This window comes from Anopheles coluzzii, chromosome 2 (assembly GCF_943734685.1).
Source record: "Anopheles coluzzii chromosome 2, AcolN3, whole genome shotgun sequence".
Taxonomy (NCBI): Eukaryota; Metazoa; Arthropoda; class Insecta; order Diptera; family Culicidae; genus Anopheles; species Anopheles coluzzii.
Window position 1 is genome coordinate 48,562,323 of NC_064670.1, and position 22,160 is coordinate 48,584,482.

The window sequence follows — 22,160 nt, forward strand, 5'->3', positions numbered from 1 at the left end:
GGTTACGTTTAAGATATGATTTTCAATGTCTTATTCTTTATCATCCCCCGAAAATCAAACTAACCCACACATAGAAGCAGGAAAATGTCGTCATCAGTGTAGTATGAATACTAATATTGCTGATGTTCTCTCATACTTTTCGGCGATAGTGTAGAACGTTACGTTTCTTGAATGATGTTAAGAGTTGGTAAATTCTTTTTTTTTGCCTTTTGGCTTTGGCCTGTTGACCACGCCAAAGCGTTGAAAAACGTTTTCCTATGGTTAAGAATTAAGAATAAAGATTATATCGCGCAGTGTTGAAGCAGTCATCAATGTGTCGCAAATGAGGTCAGTGGTTAGTTTTTTAAAAGCTTTTATATCATTTTCGTGTAAAGAAACTTTGAAGATGTAAGGAAAATATGGAATGATCTTTTGAATTCTAACATTTCACAAGACTGATAATTTCTTTCTTAAAAATGTATTTACATGGTACAGGTAAAGGTTATTAAATACGTTTGAAAAAGTTTGATGGTTTAAAAAATGTTAAAAAAAAAGAAAAAAAAAACACTCTGCTTGGGCACATTTTACTTCCGTATATTTATTTTCGCAGATTTATACTTTCTTTTACAGTTTTCCTCGTCTATTTTCTTTTCATTTCATTCGTATTGGATTCCATTTTTCTCACCTGCGGCTGCATGTAGATGTGCTTCGTGGGCTGTTAGCACAAGATCCCACCTACTCCATAGTTGCCATACGAGCATGTTGCAAACCTTTGCCGCCTATTTTATAATCGCTTTTCTCCTTCCTGCAATTCCGATCGCATATTGGCTAATCATTTGAAGTAGCAGAATAATGAAAAAAAAACTCTTTTGGGTTGTACTTTCAACAAAATGTTCCAAACTGTGATTAATTGCCCAAATCGGGCTTAGCAGAATTCCCTCAGTGAATGTATAGTAAAATTGCAGAAGTTAACGAATGATACAAATGTTTTTGCTTTGCTTTTTTAATAACGTTACATGATCGTGTTGAAAGTGAACAAAATTTCTCCATTATTCTTCTCATCTTTGCCACCATTTGTGAAGCTGATCGTGTTCGTTTGCCACTCTGTAGAGACTGTCTTTGCACTTTTTAGCTGTGTACCAATAGTTTATTACATTATGTACCATCGTTGAAATATTTCTATTATACTTATCTGCTGATATTCAACGGTAGCCGAATCATACTCAATCAAACACCGTACTCAATCTGATGCCTCGAACATACGTTCACTTCCTGTGCTTCATATTTGATTTGGAAATTTTATTCCATTCCCCTATTTCGGATCTTGCCACTTCCACTTTATAGTTTGTAGGTATGTGCTACTTGTGTTTAGATCGTTTGACACTTTGTTCTACCCTTCTTACCCAAGACGAGTCAAAGCGAAATTGGTTGGTTGTTGCCGTTTTGTGTTTTATTTTTATCATTTACTCAATACTACCGTGCTTAAATCAAATGCTCGATAAAACAGCTATATACAATCGTGTACTTTTTGTGTCTGAAGTGTATCTAAGCTTTTGTGTTTTGTGTAATTTACTTGATAAATTCCGGAGATAGGTACACGTGGAACATGATCTTCTTTGCATGGATTTTTTTTTCTTCTCTCTCCCTTAATATAAAGCTAAACCGTTCAACTTGTATAAAAACCAATGACCGGAGCCTGATTCGGCAAATCAGAATAAAACAAATGCAGTCCAATTGCCACACTTTCCAGGGGGGAACATACCTCACATTACCATGTCGAACTGAATGATCAAATTCATGCGTTTTCGTAACACAAAACCACTTTTGTGAGGGCATGCTTCAACTGAACAATCTTAAGCCAAATTTGATTAGTTTGCATGTTCGCTACCCTCTACTTACTTCGACCATATTGCTGACGTTATGATCCCCTTTCCTTCTAATTTCCAACACAAAGTACCTAGCCTCCCCACTCCTCCCATGACATGGGCATGCGATTGCTGGTTTTATATTAAAGTCTTCTGGTTGCTATTAAAACAAATCTATACGTATAATACACAAAATGGGTTCGATCGTGTCGTGCAAACGATCGTGCTACAATTCCTTTACACCACCGGTCCTAGCTTACTCGGTTATCTACTTGCTGCCCTGATCCTGACACTTGCAGCGCCTCGAGTTTGAGTTAGCTACAATCGCGCTACTGGCGTTATCCAGTTCCGTTTGTTTTGATTTGTGTGAAGACTGCCTGTAAAATGATTACCGTACTTATTCAAACTAATTTCCTTGCAGCAAAAAAGGCTAAAAAGTCTTGTGCCATACTGTCATACTACAGTGAGAATTTTAACAAAACAGTTGAAGTGGGAACAAAGTAGTGATTGTACTGCTGGTACACTTTGCGGGCTATATACAGGTATGTTTGACCCGGGTCATCAGACCGTTAAAGGGAGCTCACTCCGACGCCCTTCTTGCTGCGCGAAGCACTCAGTCAGCATCACAAAATACACGCGCACACACACAAACAACGTAAACGCATAGCCCGAGCGCTCTAAATTCGCCATGGAAAATAGGAAAAAATGCGCCCAGAAGCACACACCGCTCGGACGATTGGCAAAGGGAAACAAACAGCCCGTTTTGTCCTACGGCAAACCAGCTCGTGGCAAAACGTTCTCTAAAAACAAAGCTCTTTGCTAAAACTAAACGTAACTAACACCGGCCGCTTAACAGATCACACCCGCCGACCGGTCGGCACGGAACCGGGCCCACTAATATTACCAGGCGCGCGTCTGCAGCGGCAGGTAGCCGCCGCACTGCTGCTGGTGGCTGTTCGTCATGAAGTTGTTCTGGTTGCGGTAAGCCATCGCCAGGCTGTTCGACATGAGCGCATTATTGCACGGCTGCTGCAGCATCTGGTGTTGGTGGGCCGCCGCCCCATTGTACGACGACAGCAGTGCGGCCGTCGCCGTATCGGGCGAGTGGGCGTTCGAGTCGTTCAGCAGCACGATGCTGCCGACACTGGCTGGACCGCCGCTACCGTTGCTGGTGCCTGAGCTGCCTCCGCCGGCACTGCTGCTACCGTTCGAACCGGGCCCGCTCGCTCCACTGCCGTTCGAGCCCCCGCCGGACCCACCAGTCGATCCTGCCCCACTCCCACCTACGGTCGACTGCTGTTGATGCGTGTGTTGCTGCTGCTGCTGCTGATGGTGCTGTGCTGGATGCTGCCCATGCTGGGACGGATGCTGCCCATGCTGCTGGTGCTGCTGCTGCTGTTGATGGTGCTGCTGCTGAACAGCGGCAGCGGCGGCGGCCGCCGCTGCAGCAGCTGCGGCAGCTGCAGCACTGCTCCCGCTACTGCCGCCGCTACCGTTGTTGTTGTTGTTGGCGCTCGCGTTCGAACCGCCGGAGCAGGGTTTGCCATCTTTAACTAGTACTGGTACGGCCACACGTCGTGGTGAGCTGGCTGACTGGGATGAAAAACAAACCGCGCATTAGTCGGACGAAGCGGTGCGGGGGACGTTCCCGGGGGCAGCAGCGGCGGCATCATGCCGACCAGCATCGTGGCACCGGGTCCGTAGTGCGCCCCCGGAAGCAGCTCATCCGGCTCCGGCTCGAGTAGCTCGTGGTCCGACACGCGAAGCTGTTCATGGTGCGCTTGCTGTTGCTGCTGCTGCTGCTGGTGGTGGTGCTGGTGCGGTTGCTGGTGTTCGTGCGGGGCATGAGGCAAATCGGTCGGTGTGGTGCTGGATTCCGCCAGAATGGTCATGGCACTGGCAGCGGCAGCAGCAGCCCCACCAGCACCAGCAGCAGACGCGCCGGAACCAGTGGAAACAGTTCGACCGATCGTACGCACGGCGTGGTGCTGAGCACGATTACTAACCTGATTATGTTGGTTCTGCTCCGCCATTGCCTTTTCCTTAGCCTGCCGCTTGCACTTGTATCGATGGTTTTGAAACCAAATTTTAACCTGAAAAAAAGTACAATGGTAAAGAAAACCTGTTGAGAATTTCTGCTACTGCACTCGGGCTCCAATCGTAAGACAAAGGGTCGATTGTTTTGAACAAAATTCGTTTGGCTATTTTAAACAAATTTTAGTGTCGTCTCTATGAGTCTATGGGAAACCAGATATTGTTTACGGCTTTCAACGATGTTTGCTAGCGGAGGAGTGTATACTTGACACGCAAGAAATTTAACGCATCTTAGCGTTTGAGACGGTTTGTTATTTCCTTCTCCTTTACTGCGACGCCGTATCGCCGAGGCGGCTCAAGCGATGCGGTAGGTTTCCTAGCCGACCACACGTCCCAGTAGGCATGGGAGTAAAAAAAAAAAGAATCATCAGCGCAACAACACGCTCGTTGTAGTTCGTAGCATAGATGAGACGCGATTTAAACCGTGACCGAGCCGCGAAGCGTTAGAAACTTGTCGTGTAAGGATAGGGTAATATGATTTAATATCACCGCGACACAGCGCAGGAAGTTGCTGCGAATGCGGATACAGGAAGTACGTTCATGAGCAAATCTTCCCGGCAACGACAGTCGGTGGTCTGATGCCACACACATTCTTCAAAGAGTGTGCGGTCTCCATCCCCAAACCTTGCAATCTGAGCTCCGCCGGCTGCAAGAAGCCAGAAAGCACCCGTCGTTAAGGGAACCATTTCTGCGCAGGCTAGATCGCGTGATTTTTTGCCTTGCCTTCCTGCATGGGCGTTAGCCCGCCGCTTTGATGATAGTTTGTGCTTCTGCATGCTGCGTGTGCTCCCGTCGGATGGCACGTCTCATGTGTGTATGTGTGTTTGTGTGTGTGTGTGTGTGTGTGTGTGTGCGCGCTTTAAAGTGTGTTGAGTAAAATTACACATAAGAGTGCACTGGGCTTTGCCACTGAGGACCCTTGTGCTAAAGACCCCGAAATAAGTGATGCAGTTTTACACTGCGATACACACACAGGACGTTCGGGGTGGAACGGTTGTGGGGTTACAAATTAGTCTCGATTTGAGAGGAATTGCGTAACGGTTCTATGGGCAAGGTTTCCCGTGTGCTAGGTTGTTTTTCAGTTTTTCCACTATTTTTTTATCTGGGAAATTCAAACATTCTTTGTAAAGCTTTGTAGTATCAGACGAATTGTACTTGTGGAAACTGTAAGCAGCGGCGGATCTAACGGTAGGCGGACTAGGCGGTCGTCTGGGGCCCCGCCGATTTAGGGGCCCCGTAGATCGCCATTCTATAGTATGCCGTATGGACAGAGTACAAGCGACAAGGACCCCCGGAAGGATGGCCGATGGGGCCCCGAGGTTGGCGAATCATTTGCACCCCCCCCCCCCGTCAGCAAAAATTTTAGAGTTTGCGACTGATGATCGAAGGGGGCCCCGACGGCATTTCAAATTTACTGTTCAATCTCCCAACAGCAACTTTAGTGCCGCAACACCCCCCCCAGCAACATTTACCATTTACAGAGGGCTTCAACTCGTCGTTCCGCCTAGGGCCCCTGATACCCTTGATCCGCCACTGACTGTAAGTCATGTGTTTTTGAATAATTTTGTCTTTAATTTGAATAGATCACATGTTTACTTCGGTTAAGTTCTTATGATACTTATGTTCCTACCGCGCGGCTACACGAGGTGAAATATACAGCAAAATGAATTATTTCACAGGTAAAATATCTGTCAGATTTCGCATTACAGCAACCAGCTGATGTGCAATGTAAACAAATAACGTGAATAAAAATGCAACTAAATCCATTAAATAGCTTCAATATCAAGTATTTCGTCAATCAACCTCCAATCAATCTCCAGTCCAGTCAACCATTCTACATTTCTTCCAATTAGAGAATGATCTGATTAAAAAGATATTCTTTTGAAGTGAATTTCAAAAGCGAATGTTATATCTCCACCTACCCTGTAGCTGTATCTGTCAGATATTTCACCTCGTGTAGCCGCGCGGTGACCAATGTAATTTGACCCAACCCTTCTGCCTAAATTACTAGCCATTACTAGATGCATTGGTTCTTCCTTTTTTTATTTGTTGGAAATTAAATCACTCGGTCTGTTAAATTTACCATTCCGTTAGGAATTTCAATTTGGCTACCTAGATATTAGTTTGACCTCAAATCGGTGTTACTAACATGACCAAACGAAGATAGGGGGTGATTCACTGCTGCGTTCGTTTGCATAAATTATTCAATATTAAGAATAATAAGTATAAACATTCAGAATTATTAAAAAAAGTTGGTTGAAAGGTTCTATGGTTTTTGAATCTTGCTTTATACTATTCATCGCTTGTTGCATTCATTTTCGTGCTTTGAATATTCATATTCAATGTAAAAATTAATACGACGTCTTCTTTGTTCCCATCTTCACATTTGCCTTCATTTGAAACATTAAGCCACTAATGAAATGTACAGTATGTTAGCGATGCAATTGCATTACCTATTAGCAACAAAACAGAACCTCCATTGCCATCATACATGTTAACCCAATGGACGAACGGCATGCAAAGAAAACACCTGAAATGCATCTACTGACCGCACTACATACTGCACTACTACATCTTTCCTATTCGGTGTCTGGATGACAGGCTGCAGTACTGCTTAGCTAGCCAGAACCGTACCGGCAAAGTTCGGCATCGTCGAGAGACTCTTTTGTTGCGCTGAAAAGGCTGCAAGTATTGCCGCGAGGAAAAGTACGCCACACCGTTACGCAAAGCACCTACTGGATGCAGTCGCAACACATGCTCGTCAACGTGTAAACATTCATTTAGTATTCTCTTTGAGTAAATAAAAAAACTACCTCACCATCGAAAGAAGCGTTACACTACATGGGACTGACCGACTTGCCGCAGTAAAGCATTTGCCAATGGACTAAGAAAAAGGCTTTCCCCCACACATAAATACTTTTCTTTGCATAATCAAACATTAACCATAGACGGTGAGCTTGTGTTGGTATATTTTCGCGTGTAAACCCGTGAAAAGATGCAGGAAATTGGAAAAGTGAATGATAAAGGCCCACTGTGCACGGTCGAAGCGCTGTTGAGATTAGGTACATTTGGGCGATTTGTTGGCCTTCTATCGAAGTAACCATTGTGTTATTATGCGACCCAGGAGCGTTTTTTTTGCTCAAGGGTCAAATCTTTCGGCTTGATGCATAGAAGACAACATTGGTGGAGGCTGTACCATGATGGCCTATACCACCACCGGCCGATGAATAGTGAGTGCTGCATTTAACACACGCGTAAACATAGAAAACTGCAGGCATGCAGGCAACCAGCCACTTTCTTGCTTTTTAATTACGAGCAAAATCAACCACTACATTCAACCAATTCATCCTCGCGAACGTCGTGACGGCGGGCTGTTCGGTGAAGGAATAGGAGAGCGCTTTTTGTCCGTTTCGGGGCACTGGCCTCGGACGTGCGGGAGGCGAGAATGTGTCTGTTTTAGTGCCTAGCCGACGATAGAATATCCTAAGGCTTTGCATATGTGTGTGTGTGTGTATGTGTAAATGGAAAAGGCGAGAACAACAACCGTGTGCTGACGGTGCTGTATGCAAACAGCTTCTTCAATTCAATCCTTTCCCGAAGTGGTTGAGATGTGTCTGCCTGTTCGCTTCACTATCGCAAGGGACGAAATCGGGACAGAAGCTTTTCTGCGCAAGATGAGTGTAATATTATCTCATCAGCAGCTTTCTCGTGGCGCAATTAGTAGCGTAATCAAGCAGCACCCGCGCATCGCGCCCCTGCCAAGCCACGTGGGCATGGTTGGTCTGACGCTGGCAGTGAAAATCCTCGGACAGAAAGAAAAGGACACTCGAATGAAGGCAAACACTACACATACTTGCGCACCCTCCGACGGCCTATCCATCAGCGGGTGTGAGGTAGCTTTTTTTCGCTATTTTGTAAAAACCCATCCTTCATTCATTCAGGGTACGCAGCGTAGTAGCGCATGAACCTATTATAGCAACGACCAGCCGTGGGAATGTGCGCCAAGAGGGGCAATGTGTGAGGTGCCCTTTTCCTCCCCCCCCCCCACACACACACACACACACACACACACACACACACACACACACGGGAGAAAACGTTGATTATGCCAGCTATTGTGGAATGCTCGGAACTCTAGTGAAAGGTATGGGAAGCAATCTCACTCAATTAAATTCCGCTGCATTTGTTTCAGAGGTCGCTTTCATTTGCAAAAAAACAATATCTAATTGCATGTGTATATGTGTGTGTGTGTATCTCGATTTCCAAACAAGAAGTTGTACTGTGTGTATGCTCGAATTGCTGTGCTTTGCTACAAGCTAGAGTCATTCTGGCTTGCGCACTCTAAATGAATGTAGCATAATTTGTATCTGTTTGTAACATCGTAATTAAATAAGTAGAAAGATGCTATGCTCTCTTTTCACCTGTCCGCCTCGGCAGAACAATTAGCCAAATGGTGCAGCAAATGTATAATTCCCCCCGGCGTACAGCGAGGCGGGTAAACGACTAAAGAGGATTGCAATGACATTTTATTATAAAACGCATACATTTTTAATTGGATTCTATAGATGTGGGAATAAATGCACTAAATGCATTCATTTTGTAAAATCTCTGCTTCTCGGCGCTTAATTATGCGACGCGTGCGACGGTGTGGAGCTGAATAATTATGTTATTACTAATTTTCAAATAACTGTTACACTCCTGTCCGGGACATACTTAATGAAGTAGCCCATGTTTTTACGAGTTTTTTTTCTTTCCTTTTATTTACCCACATATTGTGGGTTTTTGTTACTGTTCAGTGCTAGCTTTTGATTGAGCTGAAAGGCGATTCGCTAACCCTCTGCACGTACCATTATGCGCACCCAACCGTGCTTGCAACCGAGAAAAATGATCCCATCAGCGGATCGTTTTCATCGCTTCTAATGATTCCCATTGATGATCATAATCTATATCGAAGCACTTGCTAATTAGGGTAGGGTAGGGTGTAAGCTGCGTGGGAAGCGATGCGTCTACTTCTAGCCATACAGGATGGAACCAGACCGGAAGTGGAAGGAAGGAATCTGGGAAGGTTCACGCATTCGCTCGGACTGCGGCTTACGGGTGGCCGAACGATGTAGATACCGGGTACCTGACCAGCAACCGCAGGCACCCTGGGCACGGTCTGTTTATTTTAGATTCAACCGCTACGCCGCATCACTCACCACCTCCACTGGGTGAGACCTGTGAGCACGCTATCCTTGAACTCCTTCGGTTTTTGCCTAGGTTGGGCAAGGGATTAAAAAGGTAGCAATATTTGCGGAACAACAGGGCGTGAAGGGAGGATGCAGAAATAGTTGGGTTTTTTTTTCGACGAATCATCTCACATTCTTTACCCCGCCCGTGTGTGGAACGTTTCTGTTCGTCAAGTTGTAGTTGGTGGGTGCGAAAACATTGTAAGTTCGTGTTAAAAAAAGCTCCCAGCGCAACGTCTCAATCATCGGATAGAAGAGAGATTAGGCAAATTTATGAAAAATATAAACCAGAAAAGCCAAAAAATAACAATTACAAAGCTTTGCGTTAATCAGTCACATCCGGAATGATGTCGATTCGTGTTCGAACGATGATGGGAGTAAAGAGGGAAAAGGGTTTTTCCCCTTTGGGCAGAAGAAGGATATCCGTAGCGTTTTGCAGCATTCGCGCGAATAGTCGAACTCGAAGGAGCAAAAATAACACGCAAACAAACATGCCCAGGCAGGGTTAATCTCCTTTCGAAAGAATGGAATGAAGACGATGTTGCACGGATGGAAATTCCATGGATAGCTTGATCAATGAAGCAACCCACCGGAACAGAGGAAAGGGTTGTAAGTTTTAGGGAATTTCCCGTAGCAAGCAACCAAAACTTTCCGATGTGGTTTAGTGTAAATAAACGCGTGCAAGTTATTTTATGAGCTTTTAAAAGATTCCAGTCAACATGTCAGTTGAGTTAGTTTGGTTTTTGGAGATTTAAAACAAAGTTTATGTACAACTTTTGTTTATATGAAATATTAGCAAAACATAAAATCAATAAACCTTGATGTAAAGTTAATTGTAAAGCTAAAACAGACGTTCAATGTTATAGGAATTTATATATACGAGTATAGCAGTCACAAGCAGTGTTGCGAACGGTGATAGTCGTCGACATAAAATTTTACAAAATGATACTTTTTGAAGCATCGCATTCTAGATCCACGCATTCATTCGACAATCACGGAAAAAAATATCATTTGACACGATGATATTTTTTCTGCTACAATCATTTGACTTTTTGATTTTGCCGTACCTCAAGTGAACTAGATTTTCATCGAAAATGGGTCCTTTTTTCGTGTTTTCGCGTGAATTTCTATACTCCTGTAAGAGAATACCATTTTCCTGGTTCACTGAGTGAAAATATCAAGTGGTCTAATGGCTTAGTATCGATAAACGCACGATTAAGCAGTTCTGGATTCTCACTGAAAAATGTCAAATGACATTCATTCTACATTTTTTGCAATCATGTCATGGCAAAAGCATTGATTGTTAATGCACAAATGATTGTCGCTTTTGGAAAGTCGTGTCATGGTAACCATGAATATCATGATCAAAAAATGATTTTGACACCCGCTTACTGCGAATATCATAAAAAAATGTCGACAATTAACAACACTGGTCACAAGGAAACCAAAAGTGGTATTTATCACAACTAAAATGGATCATCATCGAGCAATTAGTAAGCAAGCAATTAATGACCAGTAATAAAACTTACAAGTTCATACAGGTTATAACAAAGCAAGCTTAGTATATGATTTTAGTTAGGAAATTCTGTTGGCACATTTTTTCAATAAATTTCATAATTAAAAAACGTCATGACAAATGCACTGCAAGACAACCATTTTTCCGTCGGATTCCGTCGGGGCCACGCAACCCGTGTGTCTCTGTTACTCTCATGTACCGGTTGACAGTGTTTTTACATTCATCATTTTTCGTTATTATTTTTGCACTGTGTTCCTGTGCCCCATCTGCCCGCCGTGTCATGGACTCTCGAATCCATCCAATAGGACGCCGTTTGCAGTCGCTTTTCAAATCCGTTCCATTACCACCGCTTCATCCGGCAATCGTATTGTATTTAAGGTTACCTTTCCAAACAACGAGCTGCTGCTTTACCTTGTCCGTAGCGCAATGCATCACATCACAGCCACGCTAAATAAGTATGTGTGTCTAACACAGGGACGCTCGGAGTACGAGACAAATGAAAAAAAAGGAAAGAGAGGAAAAAAACAGCAAGCTTGAACCTAAATCCGTAGGGTCATGATTACCAGATGTTTAAGTGAAGCCCCGAACGCGTCAAGCACCTCCGGCTGAACCTTGACGGCTCGAGAGGTTTGTGGAATCGCAAACTTTAGTGCGTTTGTATGTGCGCGTACGCGTCTGTTACGAAACCCGCCGGAAAACGGGGAACGGTTTATTCGTACAATCAGGGCGAGTACGGGCATCAACAACAACAACCGCAACAACAACGGCGACGACAGCACCATTCCAAGTCCGAGTGTGGAAAGAGTGAAAAAAAAAGAATAATAAAGAATAAAACGTAATGCGCACGAAGAAAATAAGAAGCGAATCCACTTGAACTGCTTTCAAACCACTTCACCGCACGCTGGCTTAGCGTTCGATTTAGTCCTGATTTTCGTCCTGATCCTGATGGGGAGCGAACTGCAGCCCAGCCATATCCGCATCTGCCCTCGATCGATAATAAACCGCACGCAAATATTATGTTCACGTCCGGAACTGCGCTATACTGCATGGTGGCCACCACTGCTACTGCATTCGTTGTAGTTTGAGCCAGGGGAAACAGGGAGAGCCAGCGGCAGAACATGCGCGGCGGGAGAACAAAATGGATTCTTCCCCATTTGCCAATTCGCAACATATTGTTGTCGATAAACGACGTCCCAGCATCATGCATCTGATTGTGCCATTAATCGTTTTTGTGGCAGAATGGATTTGTTTTTAAAGCTGTCTCCAAGCTAACGCTGCGGATGCGTATCTAAACTTCTACAGGCGATCAACCATCTTTTTATATGTTTTCAAAACATAATAATCGCAGCAATTGGCGTTTGAATTATGATTGTTGCGGCGGGGCATTGATTTTGAAATGAAAATTTGATTGATTGCTTATCGTACTGCATTATCACTTTCTCCATCTCTGCCTGCTACAACAAAAACAACAACATGGCTTCTTCTTTCTAACATTCTTCTCCTATACCATCCGAAGAAAAATGTTCTTCCTCATCCGATCATCTTATCCTGCGTAATGTTTATTGTTACAGCGTGCCAAATCTGCTCTGCCAGCGTGGTTACCATGGAGCTTCTACCCATGTTTACGTACGCTAATCCAAGGACTCTTTTGCATGGCAAGACACGCTGCGCGACTGCCGGGGATTGAGAATTTCCGAACCAGCTTCCGGCGGTAGCGAATGACTTTTGACACTTGCCCCTAGGCGGGTGAAAATTTCCCGCCCGGAAAATCCCATTCTGAAATTCCCATTTCTAAGGAATGGTTTGTTTTTGCTTGTGATGTTTTGTTTTTGTATAGGCTCTGCTGCAAACCTGATTGCAGCTTATGCTTTGCGGGGTTAATCTTTTACTGAAAGTTTACCATACCGTTGCTGAACAATGACTGTGTTTTGATAAATTTCATTGCCAGAAAAGATTGTCAATGATAACAATTCAAAATAAATGTCGTTGCGATTTTCATTTGTATCTCTCTTTCACGATACAATTTATGCGATCTAGCTGTACACGAAAAAGGAAAGAAGAGAATTTGAGTGAAAGAGGCAAAGCCAATTTCCATACACTGCAAACATCGATTGGCACTCCGGAGTACCGGTAGTCACACATTTATTCTATTTTTTTGTCAACATTCATTCACCACTTGAACGATACATCAAGCACCGCAGCCATCGCACGCTGCCTGAAGCGCCCAATAAAAAGATAATAGAGCCGACCTCGAACGCCCAGAATCTGACACCCAAATGTCCAGTTCCGGTTTCAAAGCAGACGCACATACGCAAGGCTACGAGATCGGATCGTTTGGAGCTTGGCTAGAATTCGCTTGCTTTGTTAATGCCCTTTTTTACGCTTGTGCGCAGTGTCGCATGTCATGGCGTTAGTGTGCTGGTGTGCCAGCTCCCCAGTAGCTCCGAAAGTGACGTTTTAGTATCGGAACAGACAATTTAGGCTGCCATTACTCTCTATCTATCTCTCTTTCTCTCTCTCTCTCGCTCTCTCTCTCTCTCTCACGCTCTCTCTCTCTCCCTCTCTCTCAACTTTCTCTTTCCTTTTCCATGCTATGTGTGTGGTGTGTGTGTGTACTTTCGGGGAAATGATTTTTTTTTTGCAAAGAGCGCTCCTGCCTCGGTGGAGGTGAGAAGCCGGACGCCATCTACTACAATGACACACTTGACGCTTGTGCTCCCACATCACCGCGGCGCATTTCCGCTCGCCGGCTGCTTCGATTTCAATTGACAGTCTCGTTTGTCAAATTGAATTTCTAAAACGAAGTGTCACTTGAACCGTTAATCAAAAGTGACATCGTCAGAAAAGGGAAGAGCGGCGATTCAATTCGAAACGGAACGCGTGTATATGCGTGTGTGTTTGTTTGCCAAAAACAGGCATGTACATGTGGATGTGTCTGCACATGAATTTGGAGCAGCAGGAGCAATACAAAGCAAGAGCTTTTTTGGAGCATGATAGATATTCCAAGCCCAAAACATAAGCCCATTTCGTAGCCGTGGAGCGATTGAGCGATGCAATGGATGACATTTATGCATTCAAACGAAGCTTTACATGGAAAAAGATGTGCCAGTTTTCCATTTTAACGCCGCGCGCTAGCCGTACCCACGAATCCAATGTGGCGCGAGTTTTATGTGCAGATAAAAACCCTCTCCAAAGCGAGGATCACAGTTGGCGAGAAGCACCGGATGAGTGGTATCAGTCCAAACAGGAGCACGAAACCCCCGAAAATGTATCTTTATCGAGTGAACGGGTGAGTGCGAAAGCTGCTCTAAATTTATGGTACATATAATAAAAAAAACCCCATCAGGTGCTATAATCCTTTCCACTTCAGATTACATTGGAAAAAAGACACCTTTTTTTAACGGTCGGGTGTACCATGCCACTCGTGAACTCGTGCTCAACGAAACCGTCTTACAGAGTGGCACCCTCTTTTGTGATGAGATTTAAGTTCAGTTTCAAAGCTGACCCAAGCTGATGTTGTTTTTATAACAAATTATCAATCTTAAATATTAGCTGTTCGCATCGTCTAGCGACGGCATTCGACGCTTCTCGAAAACTGCACAGCGTAAAGTTACGTTTTTTTTATTGTGCGCACCCACTCAGCGGGTTGTTTTTGATCCGATCTGCAGGAGCAAGCAATACAACAACAATTTCTCGTTTGCTGGTTAGGGTTTTTTTTAATGCGAAAAAGGGACCTGTGGCCAATTTTTTTTCTGCCTCGCTTGTCCGGCGTAAGGATTTTCTCGCATATTGTTCATCGATTCCACAGGAGAGCCTTTCCGCTCGCATCCCGTCGGTAATCTGATTAATGTGCTGTTATGTTTTGTTGTACCACTGCAGGGCACATACTTGAAAATACTTGCACAATGTTCAGATGAAAAAGGATAAAATGTATTTTTTCCACCGAATTTACACACTACCAAGTGATGCGGTGGGACTCCTGCTGGGATGTTTGTTGGGAGGGAGATGGTTCTATTGTTGATTGGCGATTGGCCTAAAACCCATGTTACGCTGGTTTTGGTAGGTCTGTGGCAGCAATGGGAAAGGGATTTTTGCGCCTACAACAATAACAATGAGTGTGATGTAATATATAATGATAATGATCAGAAAGTCGTCGTAGGAACGGTTTTTCCTTTTAGAACTGGGTTAAATTAAGATTTTCGTTGATAATAATTAATATGCACTTGGGTTGTGGGCCCATTTTGCTATCCTGTCGACCTAATTTGGTAATTACCGATGAATGTGTTTATTTGACAACCACGAGAATTATGCCGCGAAACGAATTATTCCAAACACAATACTGCCCCCGATGGTACTGATTCAGAACGACTTTTCACACATTTTCTTCACAGCGCCTCGGCTCGAAACTCACTCGAAATGTCCGCGGACCGTTTTATTTCGCCCGGCGCACGTGAACGGGGCGCGCCCGGGCACAAGGGACGCGCGGGTTTGTTTATATGGACGCTTCCAGGACGCGGTGTGCGTTCGATTGCGAAAGGGCAAACAGATGCAAACGGCAGCCAGGAAGCGATTAGAATCGATTAACCCACCGTCCAAACAAACTGTCACCGGCAGGAAGTACCGGGCGACAGCATCCAATATAAAACCAACCGGAACGGAATTCGGTGGCTGTCATAATCGCACGGACTATTAAGAATCAAGTCCCTTCGGTACGCGCACGCACGCACGCACGCACGCACGCCCAAAGGAAACATTTTTCTATCCCCCACGCGCGCGTGTGCTGTGCTGTGTCGAAGCTTTTGGGTTGTTTCTCTGTTCGCCAAGGGGATAACTGTCAAATTCAAACGGGCAACGGGGTTTTCTTATCCCTGCTGTTGGAAAAATAAATGACACTCACGGCGGACGCACAAGTAGGCGCCTGGACGCGCACACACTGTCAACGACACGCGCATCGAATTGGATGGGCAGATTCGTATTGGATGGAATTGTTTATTTTTACACTCACACGACCGCTTGCTATTTATTGTGATAAGTGTGAAAATAAAAACACTGCCCGACAGACTGTTGTTCACAGTCGTCGCGTTCTCCCTGATAGCGTTGATGCAATGCTCTCCGGGCGCTGCTTACCTGGGTTGGTGTGAGATGTATTAAGCTGGCTAGGTGTTCACGTTCCGGGGCGGATAGGTATTTCTGCTGCTTAAATCTTCGCTCAAGCTCGTAGACCTAGAAGCGCAGAAAAAGGGGTTAGAATTAATTATCGTTCTTACTCCAACAGGCTAATCTTTGTGATCGTTAGCTTGAATGTGCTTCGGCGAAAAGTATAACGTTGTTTTATGTATTATCTTCGATTAACCTTATCTGATTACTTTAGCATTTTATAGTTGCTTATCGCTGTTTAAGATGACAATTGTGAGTTGCAACCATTTTCGATATGATGCCACAAAATGAACCGGATTCGTTACAATAATCTTCGAGTTTGAATACATGAAATGATTGAATTGGATGAACATAATAGTTCTAAATTTATATCCAATCTGCCGTTAAATTAACCACTGTAGAAGGAATTCCTTACGATTCAGATTATAATATGTTTTTTTATGCTTTAGACCCATTAATTGATAACTTAATTGTTAATCTCAATTATTCTTTCAGCCCTACCCTTCGGCCATTCGTTAAAGTTTTAAGTTTAATCAAAATTCACATAAACTTTACGACCTCGTTGCCAAACATAATCCGAAAAACAATCAAAAAATGAAACAACGCGTAAGGCAAATATTATTCAATTACATTTAGTGCAGCTTTCAAGCAGCCGCTCGCACAGCATGAAGGCTACGAAACGCTTCTTCCCACTTGACCTTCTTCATCAAACGCGGGTAGGATTCATCTGGCTGAAATTGCATTTCGACAAACCAAACAACGGAAAACGGGCTGATCTCCCACTCTCTCACTGCTCGGTATTATTTCTCCTTTTTTTTCTACAGTAGCACACAGAGCACGGGTAGTCCCTTTAATGGTCCCCGGGCACGCACGCCCAACCAGGACGCCAAATCAAACTTGCCGGGTAGGTTGCCCCCAGCTCCTCCGACCCAGAGCAGTCAGTGCCGTTAAAGTGCCTAGAAATTCTCCCGTGTGCTTCTCTCGTACAATGTACATCTTGGTCGAGCAAATATTTGCCCTTTCGGTAGGCAACGGCCGGGCAACGAACATGAAACATGCATAAAAGTATTGACAAACAACAGCATGCCGCTGCTGCTGCTGCTGCACGGTTTGGAGCAAAAGGACAGAAGCCGAACCGATATACCGGTAGCATAAAACGGGATACTCCCTAGGACCGTGACCGATAGGACAACGTTATGATAATCCCTTTTCCCTTTCACTCAACAGCCTCCCTTTCTTCGTCCTACAGCGTGACCGCTTAAGTCGTTGATTGTTTTGTAGTTAATCGTACTCGTTTTTATTCCGAAGCGAATTACAAAACGATCTCACCATCGAAGAAGGCCACGCAAATGGTACGCGAATGCTACGATAGCGAAGTAAGGATGAAATTTTGGTAAAACCTAGCAACGAGTTACTAATCGTCTCGGTTCCGGAGATTTCATCACCAAGCGACAAACCCCCTGCATCACCATATCAGACAGACAGACAGACAGTACAGACAGTACAGACCGCTGCAGTGAGAAAGTTAATCAAATATTGAAACGAACTCAAGCTAGAAAGCGAGACCACGGGGTTAAGCTGGGTTCCATTGGGACGATTATTCTTTCTTACCCCTTGTGCAGCGTCAGCAAAATTATTATCCATTGAATAATGAAGCTAAAGTTGTTGATTTTCTCTAATCCACCCACTAAGCGCGCAAGGAACCGTTTTGTCGAGTTTTATTGCAGACACAGCCAGCCCCAGCTAAACGATTCAAGTGGCAAAATATTGACAAATCGATCACGACCCACGACGTTGTGACGTTATGCTGTGTTGTTGTGCCTAAAAATGGGTGATTATTTAACATATTTCCAGTTACTCGGACGGCCGGGGGCTGATGCTGGATCTGTACGTGGAAGCGGAGCAGAAACAACACAGAAAGGCAGCAAAGGAGGGGAGACGGATGGCAAAACAGGTTGACGATGGGAGTGAGTCCTGTGGCGTACTTTCGGTGACAACCACTTAAAATTAAAACTGAAGTAAATATTTGAACCACGGGCCGTGCTCCGACGCATTTTGCTTGCCATCAACCCCTCCCCCCTTCCCCCTCTGATCGGTGTGTTTTGACATCTTTGTTTTTCGTCAGTGGGCTACCGATCCGGGTGCCAGACAGTCCGGGCCGGATAAACTGGCAAACTTTTCGGCTTCAAAGCATGTTTGGATTTGGCTGCTTGTTGACAGTTGTTGAAAGCGCTTGTTCGACGGCACGTCCGCCTAGTGCGTTGTCGAGTGGTTTTGATCGTGATCATGCTCGACCTTGAAATCTTGAGATTGAGGTTTTTGTTGTAGTTTTTCGATATCGGCGTTTGTTTTTTTTTAATACACCCTTTAATTCATTCAATACTCTGCAGCAAAACGGTTCTCGCAACAATTAACGGGGATGAAATGGTTTGAAAATGTTGTTCAATAACATACATCATCATCATACAAAGCATTAGAAAGAGTATTTTTGGCAAATAAACGGGACGGAATCATAAATATTTCGCTCTGCTTCACACGAGCCCAAAGTCCAATAAAAAAGCAATTTAATAGCAATAAAACACCGAAATGAACAAACTGCAAATTGTACTATAAAATTTATTACTTTTCTACACCCATTTCTTTTCATCGCACCGCAGTTGGAGAAGAAAAACTCATTACAATAATTATTTGCGCTGGAAGAAAAATAATTCTTCCCCATTAACAGTGCGCACCAGTGTACGCCTGGCATGGACTCGGGTCACAAAACTTTGACTTTGTGCAAGCTGTGGCAGCCGAGGTTTGCTGGTCAGCTCGAGTTCATCCGTCCCCTCCCTCCCGCCCACCCACTCTACTTCCCATTCAACCAGTTGGCTGCAGGCCGTTCTTAAACTCTAAACAAAAATCTAAGTAAAATATTTGACCGCCCGCTGCCTGCCATTTATATTTGTGTAAGCGCACAAGAGAAAGAAAAGCGTGCAACACACAGCGGTGCACAGGGAAAACGGGATTGGAAATAACTACAACCCCGGTAGCGCACGCGGGAGCAGCAAAGTCGAAGGCAGTTCGCTCCTTGCTCGGCGGGACAGTACGTTTTGCTCCGGAGGCGAACGGTGGCCGGTGTGCGAGGAGAAGGTGCAGGTTAAGAATGCTGCTGCTGTTACGTTTTATATAAACACAATGTTAGATCCCTGGTGGACTGGCGGGCTGGCGTGATGGGAAGGAAAAACCGTCCGCCAGGAATATCTATTTACAAAGCACTTGAAATGAAATGCCAAGTTTCATCAGCAAACTAATATAGGAAGAGACCGGTAGCAAACCGGTGGCCGCAGTCAGTGGAGTCCCGTTTTGCCCCCACACGCACACACACACACAATCACACATACACGGTAGCCGAATGTGACGACAATGGGATCGACAGACCTGCAGGGACTGACTCTACTTTGCTCTGTGTGTGTGTGTGTGTGTGTGTGTGTGTGGATGGCACCAACACTACTAAAGGCGGATGTTGTCTACTAACGCGCAGGATGGGTGTTTGGCTGACTTCCTCCGATTTGCCTAAGGTATTGTGTCCTGGGTTGTGTTCATTCTTACGGGCTTTGTTAACTGCATACCCCATGTGTCTGGTTAGTTGTAGGTCGTCAACTGTCAAAGCCTCGGTAGCTTTCTGACGCAATGTGTTTGACATGCCCACACAATAAAGATATTGAGCTGGGGACAAGGATAACATTGTAAACACAAAAAATACCGACTCAATGAAGAATTTTTGCATCAATATATTGCTCCTGTTCATGACTGATCTTGTTAACAGTTAAAAAAGGAATTGATTTACCGTACATACCACCATTCGATCGATGGCTGAGCGATTCCATTAAACATCGGCATGCACAAACCCTCGTAGGTTTCATAATCACCTCCCATCACGTTGCGACACGGATGTAAATAGTGACGCACCATGTAGAGACGGTATGCGAAAGCATTTTCTGTTGCGATCATTAGCAAATGTCTGGCACTGTGGTGCAGGCGCTGTTTTTCTTTCGTTTCATCTTAATCTACGTAATAGCTAGCGTTAACTACGTAATGCAACGGTAGCTAACAAGAGATCGAAGACGACAACGACGTCGACAACGTTCGATCTGCAATTCCTTACGCGAGATCAGCCGTGATCAAGGTCGTGTATGATTGCACTGTGGGCAGGGGCAACACACACACACACACACACACACACACACACACACACACACACACACACACACACACACACATACACACACACACACACACATACACGCTTACTCACCTGGGCCTGTGTGAAGAGTACGCGCCGCTTTCGTCGCTGGGCAAGCGGGAACTGCATCGGTTTGGTGTCGGACACGCTGCACGCTGCCAGGCTGCCCATGTTGGACATGGCGTGGCCCATCGTACCGCCAGCCGAGCCTCCCATCAATCGGGATACTGAAACGATAGTGACAGAGAAGAACGAGGTTTGTGTAAATGCAACTTTCAAATTGAGTTTCGCTTTCGAATATGTACATTCCCCGCTATTCAGGAAACCCTTGTTTTAGTATAGCTTAATTCTATTTTTATTTAAAAAAAACTTATATAAATGATTCAGTGATTTATCATCAATCTTGCATAATATGGCAAAACTGCTTACGACTGGGATCTGTGCGGGATCATTTGCATAATAGTGTGATTCCAAGTGCTTGGCAAACGCGCTTGCATCCATTCAGAACAGTACGAACGCCAGCAACATGTAAGCGAACCAAGCTGACATCAAACCCCCGGAACGGAATGTATTGCCTACTCGCCAAGGAATGTGCTACATGCTGTGCTAGAAGGAATAAATCAATGCTCAAATTGAGCTGGGGGCGGGAAACGAACGAAGAAGAATGGTTTGATAAATATTGATTTGCAGCACTGCACACATTAAACACAGCGCGTGGCCAAAACTTATCCCGACTGAGCCCATCCGCTGTAAGATGGGAAGACAATCACAGCATTCTTAATGAGCCAATATCGTTTCGGTCATTCTCACTCATTGTCAGCACTGTCAGCACCTTCTCCAATTACCAGCCTTTCTAATACTATCCAGCATCATTCTAGGGAGAGAGCAAAACCTAAAACAACTACCCAAAGTCGTTTCCATTCCATTCTGCCGCGTGCTTTCTTCTTGCATTGGCCCCCTTTCCATCCAAATGCCAAATTCAAACCCACTCTAGCGAACACTCACGAGCGATTAGTTTAAGTAGCTTCATGGCTCACGTTCTACCATCGGTGGTTGTAAAGGATACACGAGCTGGACGTAAAAAGAAAAAGGCTCCAAACCACAACTATTCCCAGAGCGGGTTTAGGGAAAACCCATTCAAACATTTCTCCCGGAGCATACAGGCCTGCATTGTCCTGTGGGCCGATATGGTCGGATTTAATCACCACAAAAGGCACGGTAAGGCTCGGGCGATGGAAAGGCTCATGTTTCATGTGTATGTACCGAAACACCGAAATCACACCAACTAATGGACCTTTTTCTTAAGGAAATTAGCTGAAAATTTGACTTCCTAATGTTGACTGCCAAGTATGGTGTGGCTTTTGTGAGAGCAGGACGCATGTGTGTATGTGTGTGTGTGTAAGTTTTCCCCGCGAACAAGAAACCGGAGGAAAAAGCAAAGGATCGGTAATGTAATCGGATACGATCCACCTCGGCAAGTGTGGGCTTTTGTGACTGGCTTTCACCTTCACGTGGGGTTTGTGTGCGTACGTACGTGTGTGTGTGTGTGTGTCGAGTGCTTCGCTCTGTATCGCTTTCCTTCCCTCATGCAGTACAGTAACAAGAGCATCCCCGTGTCAACACCATCAACACTTTCTTGAGGCAATAAAATTCTCCAATTTCAGGTCAACATTCTTCCGCACTTTCCTCAGTCTCGTGGTATGTACCCTCAACTATGTAGTGGTGGGGGTGGCGGTGGCAATGATGCGGCGATAAGTGTGATTAATTTTTTTCTTTACATTCGTTTGGAACAATAGAGGGATGACTTTGCTTTTTCCTGCACGCTACACGTGCACTTCAAATGATCCTCGTAATCACGTCAGAATAGGGTTTTATTATGCACGAATCACGGTGATGAGCGCCAGTTTCGTGATACAGTCGTTAACTGGTACGACTTAACAACACGCCCGTCATGGGTTCAAGCCCTGAATGGATCGTTCCTCCATGATTAGCGATGACTACCCTGCTTTAGTCAATAAAAATAAGGTCATCGTATGGTTGGTAATGGTGCTTCTTAAAAGACAATACATTTTCATAGGGCTGTTTTGCAGTTTATG

At 44.7% G+C, this 22,160-nt stretch overlaps 1 protein-coding gene across 1 annotated transcript in view; it reads right to left on the minus strand.

Moving 5' to 3' along the window:
- Positions 1–559: 559 nt before the first annotated feature.
- The window catches only part of LOC120951300 (thyroid transcription factor 1-like), a 29,727-nt gene continuing 8,126 nt past the window's right edge, over positions 560–22,160 (minus strand). The window contains exons 3-6 of the mRNA XM_049605333.1: positions 20,137–20,291; positions 15,810–15,905; positions 3,851–3,937; positions 560–3,437 (exon numbers count right to left, since the gene is read on the minus strand). Coding sequence (XP_049461290.1) covers positions 2,745–3,437; positions 3,851–3,937; positions 15,810–15,905; positions 20,137–20,291 — 1,031 coding nt within the window. The 3' untranslated portion in view covers positions 560–2,744. The remainder of the gene's footprint in view (positions 3,438–3,850; positions 3,938–15,809; positions 15,906–20,136; positions 20,292–22,160) is intronic.